Source organism: Saccoglossus kowalevskii, chromosome 20 (genome assembly GCF_978046115.1).
Source record: "Saccoglossus kowalevskii chromosome 20, keSacKowa6.1, whole genome shotgun sequence".
Lineage (NCBI taxonomy): Eukaryota > Metazoa > Hemichordata > Enteropneusta > Harrimaniidae > Saccoglossus > Saccoglossus kowalevskii.
In genome coordinates, this window is record NC_140660.1 from 6593042 (window position 1) to 6611473 (window position 18432).

Here is an 18432-nt window from a genome sequence, read left to right on the forward strand (position 1 = left end):
ACTTTGCTTTTGTGAATCCTATTTTAAAGTGTCGCTACAAAATCAGTCCTGTAGAGGGCGTTTCTAAAAAATCAGCCTTGTAGAGGGCACTTCTACAAAATCAGTCCTGTAGAGGTCGCTTCTACAAAATCAGCCTGTTTTTCAGGCACACTGGTTCAAAATGTTGTTATCGATACTTACTTGTTTGTCTTTTGACGTGGTGAATAATAAGTGATGCCGCATCCTCCAGTATCGCCTTATCATGGAATATATACGACAAATGAGAACCCGCATAATCTCCATTTCCCTCAGCTGACTCTTGTCTCTGAATAAAAGACAACAAGTCATGTTTTTATGTTAGCATAGAGGGTCCTAGAGCTATCTGAATATTGAGTCTCCCTAGGTTGACTACTATTAACATGATTCTGGTTGTCACATTTCACAGTTGAATCAGTAGATAAAGATAGTACAATAGTTACAAAGTTTTGACAAACTGAACTACTGTGGAATACTTTATTTTCGCTGGATTTAATTTTCGCTGAAAAGGCTTTTTAGGCATTTTGCTTGGAATTTATTTTCACTGTTTTTTGATGATTTTAATGTGAAATATAGGAAAAAATATATATTCGCTGGATTTTATTTTCACGGAATTATCCCTTCAGCGAAAATAGTGAAAATTTATTCCAAGCGAAAATAAAGTATTCTACAGTATTTAATTTCCAGACTATTTAAGGCTCAGATAAGAGTTTTTAACCCTTTTCACCACCACTTTTCTACACTTTTTTTAAAATATTTTTTCAATATTTCTAGAAATGAAGGTGAATTTTGGGGCCAACATACAAAATTTGAGCCAATTTTCAGCTTTTACTCAAAAAAATTTGGAAATTTTTGTCTCAATCTTCTGGAGAAAAGTGCAGACTATAAAAGAGACTATTTTGTGCATTTGTGATTGAATAGACACTTTCTTGTACTTCTTACAATTGAGTAGAAAATACTAGTCTTCAAATTTTAGTGTAAAACTGACAGTCCATTAAATTTCACTTACTATAAAATACTTTATTTAAGCTATTTTCACTGAAGAGATGAATAAATTTATCCATTTTCTGATACTTTACATTCATCTCATCAAAAATCAGTGAAAATACACTCCATACAAAACAACCCAATAAGTCATTAGGCAAAAATTAATTGCAGTAAAAATACGGCATTTGACAGTACCCATGTACATTCATGAGGTTAATAGACCATTTTCCGTTCACTGCGAGAATCGCGCGTTATGCGTGAAATCGAACGTAAAAACAGGACAAACAAAGGTCATAGCGTCGTAGCCGCGTCAAACATCGCGTGGGATTCGACAAACGCGAAAGTAATTCGGGGACATTTCCATGCTTAATAATGTGCTGTCCACATTTGATGATAGGCAATTTCGATTAAGAAAGGGTATTCGGAAGCAATATTCCTCTGTCGAAGATCGGCCGGTCAATGTAAGCTACGAAATAAAGAAATTCTAGTTCAAAATCGAATCGTTCAATTTTTGCAGCAGACGTTCGATGCGCGTCTTTCATGCATCTCGCGAGATCTCGCAATTGTACGGAAAATCACCAATTTAGTTAATATATTGTGAGGAAAACCTACAACTGTCATCCATCGTTTGGAAAATTAACATATTCAAATTAGCATCAGGCTATATTTATCAGCCAATCAAGATCACTGTTACAATAATAGCCAATCAGGTAATAGCTTTCACTCACCTCATCAAAGACAGTTTCTATTTCATTCAATAGACTTTTTGACCTCAATGCTTTAGTGTCTGTCTGTTTAAAATTAATACCTTGATGGTCTAACGATTTCAGATAATATTTTTCATTCTGATCTCGCCAGATTTTGTTGAACCCTCGCTGAGCTTCCCTCCATTCTTCTTCTTTAGCTTTTAACCTACAACACAAAAGTTCATCAATTCAGTTTCAGAAGTTTTCACCTGCCCATGGTAACCATCTTTATATAAAGGCCACCTTCCCATGGTAACCACATTTATATAAAGACCACCAGCCCATGGTAACCACATTTATATAAAGGCCACCTTCCCATGGTAACCACATTTATATAAAGGCCACCTGCCCATGGTAACCACCTTTATAAAAAGGCAACCTGCCCATGGTAACCACCTTTATATAAAAGCCACCTGCCCATGGTAACCACCTTTATATAAAGGCCACCTGCCCATGGTAACCACCTTTATATAAAGGCCACCTGCCCATGGTAACCACCTTAATATAAAGGCTACTTGCCCATGGTAACCACCTTTATATAAAGGCCACCTGCCCACGGTAACCACCTTTATATAAAGGCCACCAGCCCATGGTTATCACCTTTATATAAAGGCCACCAGCCCATGGTAACCACAATTATATATAGGCCACCTGCCCATGGTAACAACCTTTATATAAAGGACACCAGCCCATGGTAACCACCTTTATATAAAGACCACCAGCCCATGGTAACCATCTTTATATAAAGGCCACCTTCCCATGGTAACCACATTTATATAAAGGCCACCTGCCCATGGTAACCACCTTTATATAAAGGCCACCTGCCCATGGTAACCACCTTTATATAAAGGCCACCTGCCCATGGTAACCACCTTTATATAAAGGACACCTGCCCATGGTAACCACCTTTATATAAAGACCACCAGCCCATGGTAACCATCTTTATATAAAGGCCACCTTCCCATGGTAACCACATTTATATAAAGGCCACCTGCCCATGGTAACCACCTTTATATAAAGGCCACCTGCCCATGGTAACCACCTTTATATAAAGGCCACCTGCCCATGGTAACCACCTTTATATAAAGGCGACCTGCCCATGGTAACCACCTTTATATAAAGGCCACCTGCCCATGGTAACCACCTTAATATAAAGGCTACTTGCCCATGGTAACCACCTTTATATAAAGGCCACCAGCCCACGGTAACCACCTTTATATAAAGGACACCTGCCCATGGTAACCACCTTTATATAAAGACCACCAGCCCATGGTAACCATCTTTATATAAAGGCTACCTTCCCATGGTAACCACATTTATATAAAGGCCACCTGCCCATGGTAACCACCTTTATATAAAGGCCACCTGCCCATGGTGGCCACCTGCCCATGGTAACCACCTTTATATAAAGGCCACCTGCCCATGGTAACCACCTTTATATAAAGGCCACCTGCCCATGGTAACCACCTTTATATAAAGGCCACCTGCCCATGGTAACCACCTTTATATAAAGGCCACCTGCCCATGGTAACCACCTTTATATAAAGGCCACCTGCCCATGGTAACCACCTTTATATAAAGGCCACCTGCCCATGGTAACCACCTTAATATAAAGGCTACTTGCCCATGGTAACCACCTTTATATAAAGGCCACCAGCCCACGGTACCCACCTTTATATAAAGGCCACCTGCCCATGGTAACCACCTTTATATAAAGGCCACCTGCCCGTGGTAACCACATTTATATAAAGGCCACCAGCCCATGGTAACCACCTTTATATAAAGGCCACCTGCCTATGGTAACCATCTTTATATAAAGGCCACCTGCCCATGGTAACCACCTTTATATAAAGGCCACCTGCCCATGGTAACCACCTTTATATAAAGGCCACCTGCCCATGGTAACCACCTTTATATAAAGGCCACCTGCCCATGGTAACCACCTTTATATAAAGGCCACCAGCCCATGGTAACCACATTCATATAAAGGCCACCTGCCCATGGTAACCACCTTTATATAAAGGCCACATGCCCATGGTGACCACCTTTATATAAAGGCCACCTGCCCATGGTAACCACCTTTATATAAAGGCCACCAGCCCATGGTAACCACCTTTATATAAAGGCCACCTGCCTACAGTGGCCACCTTTATATAAAGGACATATGCCCATAATTCTTTTTTCAGTTCCATGATATCAGAACATGCTACCATGCCCCCACCCCCAGCTGCTTTACCTCAACCAAAAATAAGATACCTCTGCAAGACTAAGGGTATGATTCTTTTTCAGTTCTACGATAACAACCCCCCACCCTAAGTAGATTGAGAAATGAACGCAATAAATAAACATATTACATAAACATACTGCAGTAGATTTTTAGTCAATTTACGAACAACCGAGTAAAACACCTACGCAAAACTAATAATATCACTCAACTTCTACCCACCCAAAATAATATAATAATCTTTATTCATATCGTGTCAGCAGCGAGACATGGATATATACAATATTGTTATGTATACAAAATAATACAGAAAAAAAAAATTGCAATAGTGAAAGTCAGATATATTAAGAAATATGTAAATTCATATTTTGAGAGAACGCTGGATATTTTGTTTTTGTTTCACAGATTAATCTACACTGCTCAATGAGTTGGTGTTTACAAAATATTTATTAAAGTTTTTTCGTCACTGTATACTGATTTTAATAAGTTAAACTATTCAAACGATTTCTCCCAGTCAAATCCTCACCTACCTTTGCATTTTGGCATTCTTACATATCAGACATTACATATTTGTGAGGCAAGCATCTCAAGTCACTGCCTGTTTCTATTTGCAAAATGTAATTATTTATTCTCCTCATGACTGATTATGATACCAAACCCCAGCCAAAAATAACAAGCAGTGTTCTCACCAAGACATTAAACATGAAACATTGCTTCAAGGTTTAATTTTTTGTTCAAGATTCCCCCCCCCCCTCATGAGACTTATTGTCTCACAAAAAAGTTAAAAAAAAGTGATAATTCAGAATACTTCACATTGATGTGTAATTCCCTCATACTTTCTAAACTGATGGAACAATTCAACTCCACACATTTAATTTCTGGTGAGAATACTGAATATTTTGCCTCAAAACTTATAGCCCAGCTACAATAGAATAATGTTCCTCTAGTCCAGAGATATGAAAACCCCCTCCCCACCCCAATCTACCCTATCCAAAGTAATGTACCTCCTTAACACTAATAATATGACAAAAGGGCTCTTGTTCCTGTCCTAGGGTATCAGACTCCCATCTCTCCAACTCTGCTTTAAGGGGATCCTTAAAATATTCTTTTCCTTGTCCTAGGGTATCAGACTCCCATCCCTCCAACTCTGCTCTCACTGAATTCTTAAAATATTAGTAAAATCATAATTCAAAAAAGAAATAAGCATTAAACATGTACACACCAACGTAAATGTGAAGTTTTAGTAAATTTAAAAAAAAAAACCCTTAATTTATTACATTTTGGCACACAGCCGAGGGCTCGAAATTAACATTTCTTTAAAGCCTACTGGGCCACCAATTATAAAAGTTGGTAGTCACATAATAAGTACCAAGTAGTCCATCAAGTTTAGAGAGTAAACAAAAATAAAAAAACGCTCAATTTGTTTAAGACACTCTTGCACTTAAAGACATACAGATTATGTAAAACCAAATTACAATTCTTCTTGTTTGGTAAATTTCCATAGTCGTCAGGTTGGGTTACAAGTTTTGAAAAACCCTAACCCTAGAATAAAAGCTAGTTGTCTGTGCGCGCCGTGCATGAGCTACTGCTAATTTCAAGCCCTGTACCAGCAGGAACATACCTCTTCAAGACTAATGGTACGGCTACGACAGGGTTCTTCTTCAGACCTTCAATGATACCAGCCGATTTATCCCCGTATATCCTGTGTAGCGTCGACTTGTGTGTAACGTCCAAGGTACTATTGACAGAGAGGTCATAGCCCAAGTAACATACCTCCTCAAACACAATGGAATTACAACAGCAGTGTTTTTTTTTCAGTCTTTTTATGGTATGAGACCTTCCCCCAACCCCCCCCCCCCACTCCAGCCCAAGTAACATACCCCCTAAACACAATGATATTACTACAGCAGTGTTCTTTTTCAGTCTTTCTATGGTACGAGACCCTCCCTCTACTCCAGCCTAAGTAACATACCTCCTAAACACAATTATATTACTACAGCAGTATTCTTTTTCAGTCTCTTTATGGTATGAGACCCAACCCCCAACCCCTCAACTCCATCCTTAAGTAGCATAACTCAACACCAATGGTATTGCTAAAGCAGTGCTCCTTTTTAGTCTTCCAAGATATCTGGACCCCCCCCCCTCTCTCTCTCTACCCTAGCCTAAGTAACATACTTATAATCTTCTCTAAAACTGTCACTAGAATGTTTACTCAAATTCACTCATAATTATAATAATAAAAGTTGAACCATACTTACACCCAATTGATGCAAAGATATTGATTGAAACTGTAGGACTCTAAGTGTTGATTGCCCCATTTTGAAAATATTACCAGATCCTGGTTTGTGGAAACTCTGTTTCCACTTCAGAGAAAATCTATTTTCTCCACAATCAGATGATTTGTCTAATGGCATTAACGGTCCCACATAGTGGCGAGAAATTTAAAAAAGTCGTCAACCCCATTTTAAAAAAATTCTAAGCGCCTATGTGATTATAATTTTCCAACCCAAGTTTTTTTTTGCACACATAGCAGCCATTTTAATATCACTGTTACTCCTGCTAGATGACACCATTGGTTCGTTAATAATACTACTCAGTACTAAAATGCAGTTTTTAAGAGTGTAAACCAAAATTCCTGTCTGACTTGTTCATTTATTTAGTGAAATTACTGCATTAAACACTGAGCAGCTACATAGGAAGGCATGACTAATAAATCAGAAACGTTACGAACACAACGACAAACTTGCTCATACACTAGGACGAGTGCTAGAAAACCTGTTTTTATTTGACTGTAGGCAGTTTTTCTCAAAATGGGACATTGATCAAGTAATTCCCAAGACTTTCATTCAATATATCCTCTTATGGATCAAGGGCTAAGGCTTATGTATGGCTTAATGTAGAAATATCGTAATTGAGAAGAAAAAAAGCAAGAATTCACATAAACCATAAAATCTGTATTAGAAGCTGCATTTTTAATAGAAGTTGCATTTATTGGACCAATTGAGAACCAAAAGTTCATCGTTTCTCATTTGTGTGAATGCTATAACGGAAGACACCTTTTCTGTTGCAATAAACCGTTTTAATATAAGCTGCGACTACTGATACAGATTTTAGAGGACATACCGATTTTTAATGAAAACTTAAATTACTTTAACGATAAAAAGAGCATAGTCCAAGTAACATACCTCCTCAAGACTAAAGGTACGGCTACGGCAGGGTTCTTCTTCAGTCCTTCGATGATATCAGATGATTTATCCCCATATATCCTGTGTATCGCCTTCCTGTGTATGACTTCCGTGGTACCGCCTAGACTGTTGTCAAGACGAAATTTAGCGGCTTCTTCAGAGGACATGCGTGATAGTTTTTTCTGTACGCCTTCCAGGACTCTGATTGTCTGAAGGTTGGTTTCCAAGACGATATCCAACTGCAAATTAACAGAATCATGAAGTTAAAGCGAAAGGGTTGTCACCTACACACATGCACGAATCAAGTCATAGACAACAATAACAGACGCAAAGGCTCATGGGTAGACACTTATTTGTAAACAACAACACGCTATAGTTGTATGCTGCATGAAAATCTGAGGTCTCCCCTACTTAAAGTAATTTTATCAAATTCGCATGGTTATTTCTTCTCAATCACCGTACAAATACTTGAATGAGCGTAATAAACTTAAAGAGCGAGGGTCGTCCCCTGCGCATGCATGTCAGTGAAAATAAGACTTGACGTTAATTGATATTTTTTCAATGACTTCTCAGAATTCAAGAAAATTGTTTTTCACCCGAAACATTATTCAAATTTTGAGACTTTTTAGATAGTACAGGACAGCAAAAACCCGTTGGCAGCATACATGGTAAAAAAAAACATATATTTTTTAAATACCCTCTCCTCGTTTTTAACATTACCTATAAAAAAAATCACCATGGCAACACAAGCTCACCTCAAATCGCTCATCTTCGCATCTGTAAATATGCTCTTCGTATTGCGTCTTTTTAGACGTCACAAATTGAGAGTCTTCTGACCAGGATGGGAACGAAACCCATGTGTCGTTCAACACCTCTTTACATAGCGGTGTTCTGCCAGTGCACTTAGGCTGTGTGTAACTCTTAGGCAGTGCTCGATAGCTGGCACCGTACCGCTTACATGATGAGAAATCTACGTCAAAATAAAACAAGAATAAGGTTTTGTTATTTTCTCAAGGGCACCGTACCGCTTACATGATGAGGAATCTACGTCAAAATAAAACAAGAATAAGGTTTTGTTATTTTCTCGATAAAGGGCACCGTACCGCTTACATGATGAGAAATCTACGTCAAAATAAAACAAGAATAAGGTTTTGTTATTTTCTCAAGGGCACCGTACCGCTTACATGATGAGAAATCTACGTCAAAATAAAACAAGAATAAGGTTTTGTTATTTTCTCAATAAAGGGCACCGTACCGCTTACATGATAAGAAATCTACGTCAAAATAAAACGAGAGTAAGGTTTTGTCATTTTCTCGCTAGATGGCCCTGTAATCTTACTTGATGAGAAATCTACGTCAAAACAAAACAGTTGAGTGTTGTTAGTTTAACTATGTTCTTTTGGTGACGTTGGGAAAGCATAAAAGGTTAACTAAAACGAAGCATTTTTTTATTTACAAAATCATTTATTGTTTATATATATTTTTTAGCAAGGTGACAGCAATGCCAAGATTTTATATTGGCATAAGATCAGTCATGTTTGTCCAATTAAAAAGAGAAAAGGCAAATTCTTTTTTTATAGCCAAAGGATTCTTAAGCATGAAACTAAATAAAACTCAATGACTTTTTAAGATTTTCAGGAGTCCAGAACTATTTTATCACAATTTTGGTAACCCCCCCCCCCTTTTTTTTCCCGGTAATCATCGTCTCATCAAGTTGATTTTTAGTTGTTTTTTTTCTTGTGCCATCCCATCCTACTCATCTGATTGTGATTAAGTTACAAAAATTCTTTCTAAAAATTTCCAGGTATTTAATATTCCTTTAATATTCCAGGAAATACTACTGTACATGCATTAATTATTCACTGGGTTTTAATTTCAATATTTTCGCTAAGAAGTAAAATTCGCTAAAGATAAATCCACATAAACATGTAAAATGTAAAACATGTAAACATGTTTCCCTTGTCAAGTTTGTGAACTTGAAATCCAGTGAAATTGCTCAAAATAATGAAATTAAATGCCAGTTAAAATAAATGGTTGACAGTACTATTATATTTACTGAGCATACAAACCCTGGAACAACTTTGTAGGAAATCTTTTTTTTTCCCCCCCCCCCCCCCCGGACATTGGGTGTCTCTCCTGACTTTTTTTTTGTACATGTGCAAATTGCAAGTGCGAGTGACGACACATAGTGCATTTTGCCACAGAAGTCGTATTCATGTTTGGGACTACATGACAGGGCTGCGTGGCCATCTCTCTGTCAAATGGCAATTTTAATGCGCTATCCTGGCGTCAACCAGGCCCAGCCGAACACAAGCACCTGCGGACCTTAACCAAGGTTCCCCCAAAGTCGCATTCGTTAGTGAATGAATCTCGGCCAGTGGAATTGGCCTTCCCATTGAGTCTGTGGCACACTCACCCAGGGTTGGGGGTCGACCATTTTGATGTTCAGCCAAAGGTAGGTTTTGAACTTGGGTCTACCGATCTTGAGTCTGATGCGACAACCACTATGCTACCAGTTACCGGTTATTGTATGAAATCTTAACTTACCGATCTCCATAGCGAGTTCGCTACTTGTTCGTTCTTTTGTCTGTGGAGGCGGCTCTATCCGATCACTTTCCTTGTATCCAAGGAATTCTTTAAACCATTTGAACAATTCTGGGAATTTTCTGTAAATGGAACACATGGAAAAGTTATGGTATGCACACAAAATGTGTACCTTCCACGGAAAGTGGATATATATATTTTTTTTTAAATATTTTTGTGCCGGGCTCAGTTCTGGACATTGAATGTCAATGTTGTCTCTCCTGATTTTTTTTTTTTGTATGTGCAAATTGCAAATGCTAGTGCTGACATAGTGCATTTTTGCCACAGAAGTCATATTCATGTTTGGGACTACATGACAGGACTGTGTGGTCATCTCTCTGTCAAATGGCAATTTAATGTGCTATTCTGGCGTCAACTAGGCCGGTCGATCACGAGCACCTGTGGACCTTAACCAAGGTAAGTGGAATTAATTTGAAGGAATGATTCAATGAAAATAAAATTATACCTTTTTTCCTATATTTTACATTCAACTCATCAAAAATCGGTCAAAATAAATTCTGTACAAAACACCCAAAAAGTCTTTTCAGCAAAAATAGTATTTTACAGTACCACTGCCTTATCATAGACACACTGGAATAACCCCACCACGACCACCACATAGAACACTAACCCCGAACTGAACCCCACCCACTATCACATACATCTTACTGACACCCCCCTTCCCCACCACATATAGCATACTAACCCTAGGAATGGCGTGGCAATCTGGACTAATTCAGCTCTAGAAATCACTTCTTGGTTAAACAGAACCAAACAACGCAGAAAATTCTCGTAGACTTCTTGGCTCTTTAAGGCTTTGCGTACCTAGGAAGATAAAAGTAGATACCATTCCTTATTCAAATCAACAATAACAGCTTACAATGTAAAATTCAATCTATGTAACGTGGCCTTGTTTTTTATTTTTTCACTTTTTAAAGAAAAATTTAAATAAAGGAAAAAGTTTGAACATACTTTATCCTACTTCCTTATAACAAAGACTATACATAAACTGAGAGAACAGTGCCCTCACGGTTACTCACTTACCTTGTCAAAAAATGCAAACTCACTCAGGCTTCCATGCTTACTGGAATCAGACAGTGACGGGTCTTTAACAGAACGTTTTTTCTGCGAGAAAAAAATAATTTGAATAAGTACAGACTTGAAAATGAAGATTTTGAAATTACCCTTACTTGAAATCAACATTACTGAATAAAATCAACATTACTAAATGAAATCTGAATGAAATCAACATTATCAAACGAAATCAACATTGAAAAAAAATCAACATTACCGAATAAAATCAATATTACCGAATAAAATCCACACTACTGAATGAAATCAACATTAGCAAATGAAATCAACATTAGCGAATGAAATCAACATTACTGAATGAAATCAACATTAGCGAATGAAATCAACATTACTGAATAAAATCAATATTAGCAAATGACATCAACATTAGCGAATGACATCAACATCACAGGATATTGCGGCAAACTCTTATGGTGATGCTGAATCCCAACTTTTTTACAGAATACAATAAGAGTACCTCAATCACTAAAATTGTTGCTGAACTGGTACATGACCAGACATTTTAAGGTTAGCATACATACCTTCTGAGGGGCACCCGGTTGACCAGACATTTTAAGGTTAGCATACATACCTTCTGAGGGGCACCCGGTTGACCAGACATTGCTCTCTTTGGATGGGAACTTTTATTATTACTTTTACTCGACATGCCAGGTTTCTTGACTGTTGAACTGTGATCATTGGTCACTCCAGGCGGCCGGTGTTTCAGCTCCTGCATCTGCAATGTAATATTTGTATCAAGATTTGACTCAATCTGTGGGAATGCAGCCTGCTCTCTGATTGGTCAGACTGCTAGGTGTTAGAGTTGAGCAGCCAATCAGACACAACCTTGTAAGAAGCATCACACAGAATCCATATTTTTAGATCTGTAGGAATGTAACGTTTTCTCTGATTGGCTGACTGTCAGTTGTTACGAGTATAGCAGCCAATCAGACACAACCTTGTAAGAAGCATCACACAGAATCCATATTTTTAGATCTGTAGGAATGTAATGTTTTCTCTGATTGGCTGACTGTCAGTTGTTACGAGTATAGCAGCCAATCTGAATGTAATATACTCACAAAGTTGGTTGTAGCCTGGGCACTGTTTGCATCCGGCAAAAACTGTCCAAACTCTTGTAGGAGGTCTTCTTGGTTTTGAAACAGCTTAGCTACCTGGGCATAGACCTCAGCCTCTGATAGGCTCGGTTGATAACAGCCACCGGACTCCTTGACATTCCGCTGTTCTTTCTGGTACGTGTGAAGTATCTCCAGAAACGCTTTGTAGATGTCAGGCTGACCTTGGAATCGATTCTATGTAAAGAAAAACAAAAAGCTCTATCATCAAATGCCTTATGTGTGGATGGCATTCATTGAACAAAGCACTATGACATTTTCTCGTCTCAGTAATGTAATCATGTCAACTCATAAACTCAATGTTTCAACTCGTAGTTACGAGCACACACCTTTATTTTATTAACGTAGTTGATTGCATGGTTGAACTCCACAGGTTGACTGACTTGCTGAGAAGGGGTCTGAGAGTTATGCTGCGGTGATGATTGTACAGGCTGTGGCGTTGCTTGTTGCTGTGACGACGGTTGCTGGGGGAAACTTTGCCCTGATGACGCATGTTGCTGTGCCGACGCTGGTTGCGGTGGATGTTGATTTGAAATGCTTGATGTGACAGAGTGATGCGGTGTCGGCGGCTGTGAAACAAAACAAAGGAAGCATCAACTACCGCATCGCTATGGTAACTCATCTTTTCATCTCGTTTCAAATGACTGCACTAAGCATTATGTCATGTGACTAAATATTCATGAGACATTTGATTCAAACAGAGAAATTACGAGACAAAAACTAAAATAGCGACAGATGCATTTATAATTGCTGCAACTTTGAAATACTGTAAAACAAGTCTTTTTAGCTAGCATGTTATTTTAGCCAATTTAGCTAATCTGTAATTTTGCTAATTCAAGATGTAGCTAATTTAACAGAAATATATTCTCACAGGGACATAGTCGGCACTTTAGCTAAATTAGAATTTTGTTAATTCATGCCAAGAGTCAAATCCGCTAAAATTGCAAGCAGCTATTTCAACGTGTTCTACAGTAATTTCCCCGAGTTTTCTCAGGCTATAAACTTTTTTGGGTTACAAAATACAGCTAAGTAAATTGTATTTTATCTTCACATTTGTACTATGTTCTACCATTATGCGAGCATATCTGGTTCGTCAGAAAATACCAGGTGACTTACTAAATTTGTAATAAAAAATTTCCAGTAAAAAATTAGAAATAAAATAATGACAGGTAAACTGTTGAGATGTTTAAATACTGTAGAATATTTTATTTTCGCTTGGAATTAATTTTCGCTATTTTCGCTGAAGGAATGATTCAGTGAAAATAAAATCCAGCGAATATACCTTTTTTCCTATATTTTACATTAAACCCATCAAAAATCAGTGAAAATAAATTCTATACAAAACACCCAAAAAGTCTTTTCAGCGAAAATAAATTCCAGCGAAAATAAAGTACCAGTATTTCACAGTAAGCCACAAGGGCTTTGATAATTAACCTAGTGATTGGCAAATCACTTAAAGTAATACAATTACAATTGTTATCTGCATGTATACATTTTTATCTGCTTCAAATCTGCAGATACGTCCATCCTACATTGGTTTCAAATATTGTGTTTTGACACTGCATATAAAGCAAATACAACAAGTCATTGTCAATGACACGTCCCCGTTCCGTTCATATTTGAGTGACATATACATTCAAAGCAGATCATGACCGAAATGCACCTGCATATGTACAACACATTGTACTAAATCTGAACAAAATCCATGCATGCATGACTGAGATCCGGTTCTGGAATTGTGAAAATACGTGATTTTAATGCATTTTCGGCCTTAAAATGGCCATCATTCAGCTATTGCTAAGCGGATCATGAAACAAATGCACATATCTATTTGTGACATGATGCACCATGTGTGTGTGAAGTTTGAACTTGATCAATCCAGACATGTCTTGGATACGGATCCAGAACTGAATTCTTTAAGAAAATGGCCGCCAGTCGGCCATTTCGAACTTGATCCGAAAAAAAAAATGACGTGCATCAAGGTCCTATTATGTTTAATGTAAGTACCGAATTTGAACAAAATCCGTCCATGCATAACTGAGATCCGGGTTCGGAATGGTGAAAATGTGCGATTTCAATGCATTTTCGGCCTTAAAGTGGCCGCCATTTGGCTATCGTTAATGGGATCATGAAACAAATGCACATACATATTTGTGACATGATGTACCTTGTGTGTGTGTGAAGTTTGAACTTGATCAATCCAGACATGTCTCGGATACGTATCCAGAACTGAATTCTTTAAAACAAAATGGCCGCCAGTCGGCCATTTCGAACTTGATCTGAAAAAAAAAATAACGTGCATCAAGGTCCTATTATGTTTAATGTATGTACCAAATTTGAATGAAATCCGTCCATGCATAACTGAGATCTGGGTCCGGAATGGTGAAAATGTGCGATTTCAATGCATTTTCGGCCTTAAAGCGGCCGCCATTTGGCTATCGTTAATGGGATCATGAAACAAATGCACATACATATTTGTGACATGATGTACCTTGTGTGTGTGAAGTTTGAACTTGATCAATCCAGACATGTCTCGGATACGGATCCAGAACTGAATTCTTTAAAACAAAATGGCCGCCAGTCGGCCATTTCGAACTTGATCTGAAAAAAAAAATGACGTGCATCAAGGTCCTATTATGTTTAATGTATGTACCAAATTTGAATGAAATCCGTCCATGCATAACTGAGATCTGGGTCCGGAATGGTGAAAATGTGCGATTTCAATGCATTTTCGGCCTTAAAGCGGCCGCCATTTGGCTATCGTTAATGGGATCATGAAACAAATGCACATACATATTTGTGACATGATGTACCTTGTGTGTGTGAAGTTTGAACTTGATCAATCCAGACATGTCTCTGATACGGATCCAGAACTGAATTCTTTAAAACAAAATGGCCGCCAGTCGGCCATTTCGAACTTGATCCGAAAAAAAAAATGACGTGCATCAAGGTCCTATTATGTTTAATGTATGTACCAAATTTGAACGAAATCCGTCCATGCATAACTGAGATCCGGGTCCGGAATGGTGAAAATGTGCCATTTTGATGCATTTTCGGCCTTAAAATGGCCGCTATTCGGCTATCGTTAATCGGATCATGAAAAAAATGCATGTGCATATGTCCCATATAATGTGTGATGTATGAGTGAAGTTTGAACATAATCGGTCCATGCATGTTCGAGATACAGGTGATCACGGACGCACGGACGCACGGACGCACAGACGCACACAGGGCAAAACATAAGTCCCCGTTTTCGGACTCCGTCCGAACGGGGACTAACAAGCAGCCTCTCGGCTGAGATCGCTCCACTGTTAGCAATGCACATTTCAATTAAAGAACAGAAGATATCATTACAAAATGAACAAATCTGAGGGAGGTCCACATGTAGCATCTATATATGTAATATCAAAGCAATTGGACTTGCGATTTTTAACAAGAAGTCTAATAAAAAGTTTATTTTGGGTGTGAAAATTATACAAATCAACTATGTTACGAAGTATTTATGTACAAAATAGGTTGATGTGGACGTACAAAAATATATGTTGCCTGTAACTCATTTTTGTAACTTGACGTTCTTCTAACTTCATTTTCGTAACTCGAACAATTTAGCATCTCCTACTGGGAACAGTTAAATTTTCACTAAGAATTTGTATTCTTACGGAATTTGTGAAGACATAATCTTGAGGAAGTTGCAGATACTATCGTTTTAAATATCTTACGTTTAAATGAAACCTGGAGCCAACGAAAACTTGAAAATTACGGTGTTACGCCGTAGTCATTTTGTATCAGCAATCAAAACACAACATTTTTACTGAGCTCTCATTACCATGACTACAGCTATTGGCAATAGTTACCTTCACTCCAGAGGTAGGTTGCGTCTGCGGCGTTGTCGGAGTTTGCAGCGGTGGCTGCTGCTGCGGTGTAGCAGGCTGTGGTTGCTGTGATGGGGGTGGCACTTGTTGCGATGGTTGTTGGGCTGGCTGAGTGACTTGGGCCTGCGGTAGAGGGGGCGTTAGATGCATAGTTATAGTGTTGGGATGGGTCTGACCGGGTATACTAACGTTCACTTGGTTCATATCATTGGCCTGCACCTCGATTTTGTATCCCGGCGGTAGAAACGTGTTAAAGCCAACGATGAGGTCGGGATGACCTTTGAAGAGATTCGAAACCCGATTTATCACACCGGGAGTGTCAATACTAAAATAAATAAAAAAAGAAAAGAAAAGATGCAGTAAAAACATAGTTAAACTATACATGCCTTGTCTATATATGTAAGGGCGGGCAATAGACCATTTTCCGTACACTGCGAGAATCACGCTTTATGCGTGAAATCGAACGTAAAAACAGGACAAACAAAGGTCATAGCGTCGTAGTCGCGTCAAACATCGCGTGGGATTCGACAAACGCGAAAGTATTTCGGGGACATTTCCATGCTTAATAATGTGCTGTCCACATTTGATGATAGGCAATTTCGATTAAATAAGGGTATTCGGAAGCAATATTCCTCTGTCGAAGATCGGCCGGTCGATGTGAGCTACGAAATAAAGAAATTCGAGTTCAAAATCAAATCGTTTGATTTTTGTGGTAGACTTTCGACGCACGTCTTTCATGCATCTCGCGAGATCTCGCAGTTGAATGAAAAAATCACCTATTGACATTATCGATTATGCAAATTATTCTCATTTGATCCGTTTCAAATGCTTACACTTTTTTCATTACATCAGTTCTATTTATAGTAAAAATCTGGATTCAATGCAAAGCTACTTACAACACTGTAGCTGATTGGCTAACCATCCCTAAAACCCAACAGATAAACCAATCAGTGAGCAGCTTGTTTGTTGACAGGATTTTTTTTTTTCAACATTAAATCATGTGTCATATGTATGATTTGATTCAACAGAATACTGTAGAACACTTTATTTTCGCTTGGAATTTATTTTCGCTGATACTTTTTTCCTATATTTCACATTAAACTCATCAAAAATCAGTGAAAATAAATTTCATACAAAACGCCCCAAAAGCCTTTTCAGCGAAAATCAATTCCAGCGAAAATAAAGTATTCCACAGTATTTGTGACAAATCCTGGTTTATTCATGACACGGCAGGGCGATAATCCTGCAGCATATTTTTGAGTAGCTTTTTTTTCCCCCCGTGTGTAAATGTATTATTTATTCACAGGGTTTTAATTTCGTTATTTTTGCCGATAAGTAATATCTACTAAATTAAATCTATGTAGAAAATAAAATAATAGAACTTCCCTGTCAAGGTTGTAAATTTAAAAATTTAAAAATTATTGAAATAATGATTGACCTTTTCACTACAAGCTTTTCTCGCTCAAATTTGTCTCCACTTTTTTTTTTATATTCTTCAATATTTCTGGAAATGAATCCTAATTTTGAAGCCAACAAACAAAATTTGAGTCAATTTTCAGTTTTTACTAACTTGGTCCCAATCTTTTAAAAGGTAAATGAAGACTGTAGACAGGACTATTTTGTGGTGAAGAGGGGGAACTGGTGGTAAAAAGGTTAAAACCACTGAATGTGGATGAACTCGAGGTTTTTTGGGAAGGGGGTGGGGGCAACATGTTAAGTTTGGATAGCTATATTTTTACTGTTTTTAACAAATTGTCCAGAATCGTGTTATGAAGTGTCTAACAAGTATTTTTTGTACTTTCTAGCTGCATCCTGGGCGCAGGACAAACAAGTGCCGTTATGAACGCGACTATTTTGTGAATATGTGATGAAAAGAGGAAACTGGTCAGGGTCCATAGCACCAAGAGCCAAATGATTTTCAAGACTTTTCCAGATCTTTTCCAAAACTTTCTTGCATTTTTCCTTTACATTTTGACCCTTAATTCAGGCCAACATCACCAAAACTCATCAATTTTCTGAGGATATGATAGTTCCCTGGAGAAAACAAGCCTTTTTAAAATGAATAATAACTATGAAGGAATTTAAAGACTTTTCAAATATTTTTTTATTTTTCCTGTAATTTAAAGACAACTCAAAAGACTTTCCAGACCTCAGAAAATCCAAAGACTTTCAAAGGATTTTCCCAACGCTATGGACCCTGCTGGTGACAAAAAGGTCAAATTCCAGTGAAAATAAATGGTTTTACAATACAAGAGAAATGAAGCAAAGGTACCTCTGTGATTTAAACTCCTTCATAATGTCCAGGAAATCGTTGTACACCTGGGGTTGGTTACCGAACTGTAACTTGACCTGATCCAAGTACGACAACGCGTCTTCCACTTTTAGTCTCTGAAACTGCTGCTGTTGACCTTGAACCTGGGCAGCGTGAGCCTGAGATAGTATCTAGAATAAAGTTGTCAAGTTGAAATAAAGTTGAGTCAAAGCATATACAAGATACAATATATAAATTCACTTGCCCCGGGCAAGTGTGAATTGGAGGTGTGACTATGCTAATAAGCGTTGTTGATCACTTGCATAGCCTATGACGCATCCTGTTTCAGCGGTCCAACATCACGT

The 18432-nt window shown here is 38.0% G+C and overlaps 1 protein-coding gene across 1 annotated transcript in view; it reads right to left on the reverse strand.

Annotated features, from left to right (window-relative positions):
* The window catches only part of LOC100313732 (Sin3A-like transcriptional regulator), a 47884-nt gene that overhangs the window by 15231 nt on the left and 14221 nt on the right, over positions 1 to 18432 (reverse strand). Inside the window, exons 4-15 of the mRNA XM_085494553.1 lie at positions 18089 to 18258; positions 15799 to 16141; positions 12274 to 12513; positions 11891 to 12121; positions 11404 to 11547; positions 10785 to 10865; positions 10447 to 10565; positions 9705 to 9823; positions 7913 to 8127; positions 7158 to 7396; positions 1731 to 1914; positions 181 to 304 (exon numbers count right to left, since the gene is read on the reverse strand). Of these exons, the coding sequence (XP_085350679.1) occupies positions 181 to 304; positions 1731 to 1914; positions 7158 to 7396; positions 7913 to 8127; positions 9705 to 9823; positions 10447 to 10565; positions 10785 to 10865; positions 11404 to 11547; positions 11891 to 12121; positions 12274 to 12513; positions 15799 to 16141; positions 18089 to 18258 (2209 nt within the window). The remainder of the gene's footprint in view (positions 1 to 180; positions 305 to 1730; positions 1915 to 7157; positions 7397 to 7912; positions 8128 to 9704; positions 9824 to 10446; positions 10566 to 10784; positions 10866 to 11403; positions 11548 to 11890; positions 12122 to 12273; positions 12514 to 15798; positions 16142 to 18088; positions 18259 to 18432) is intronic.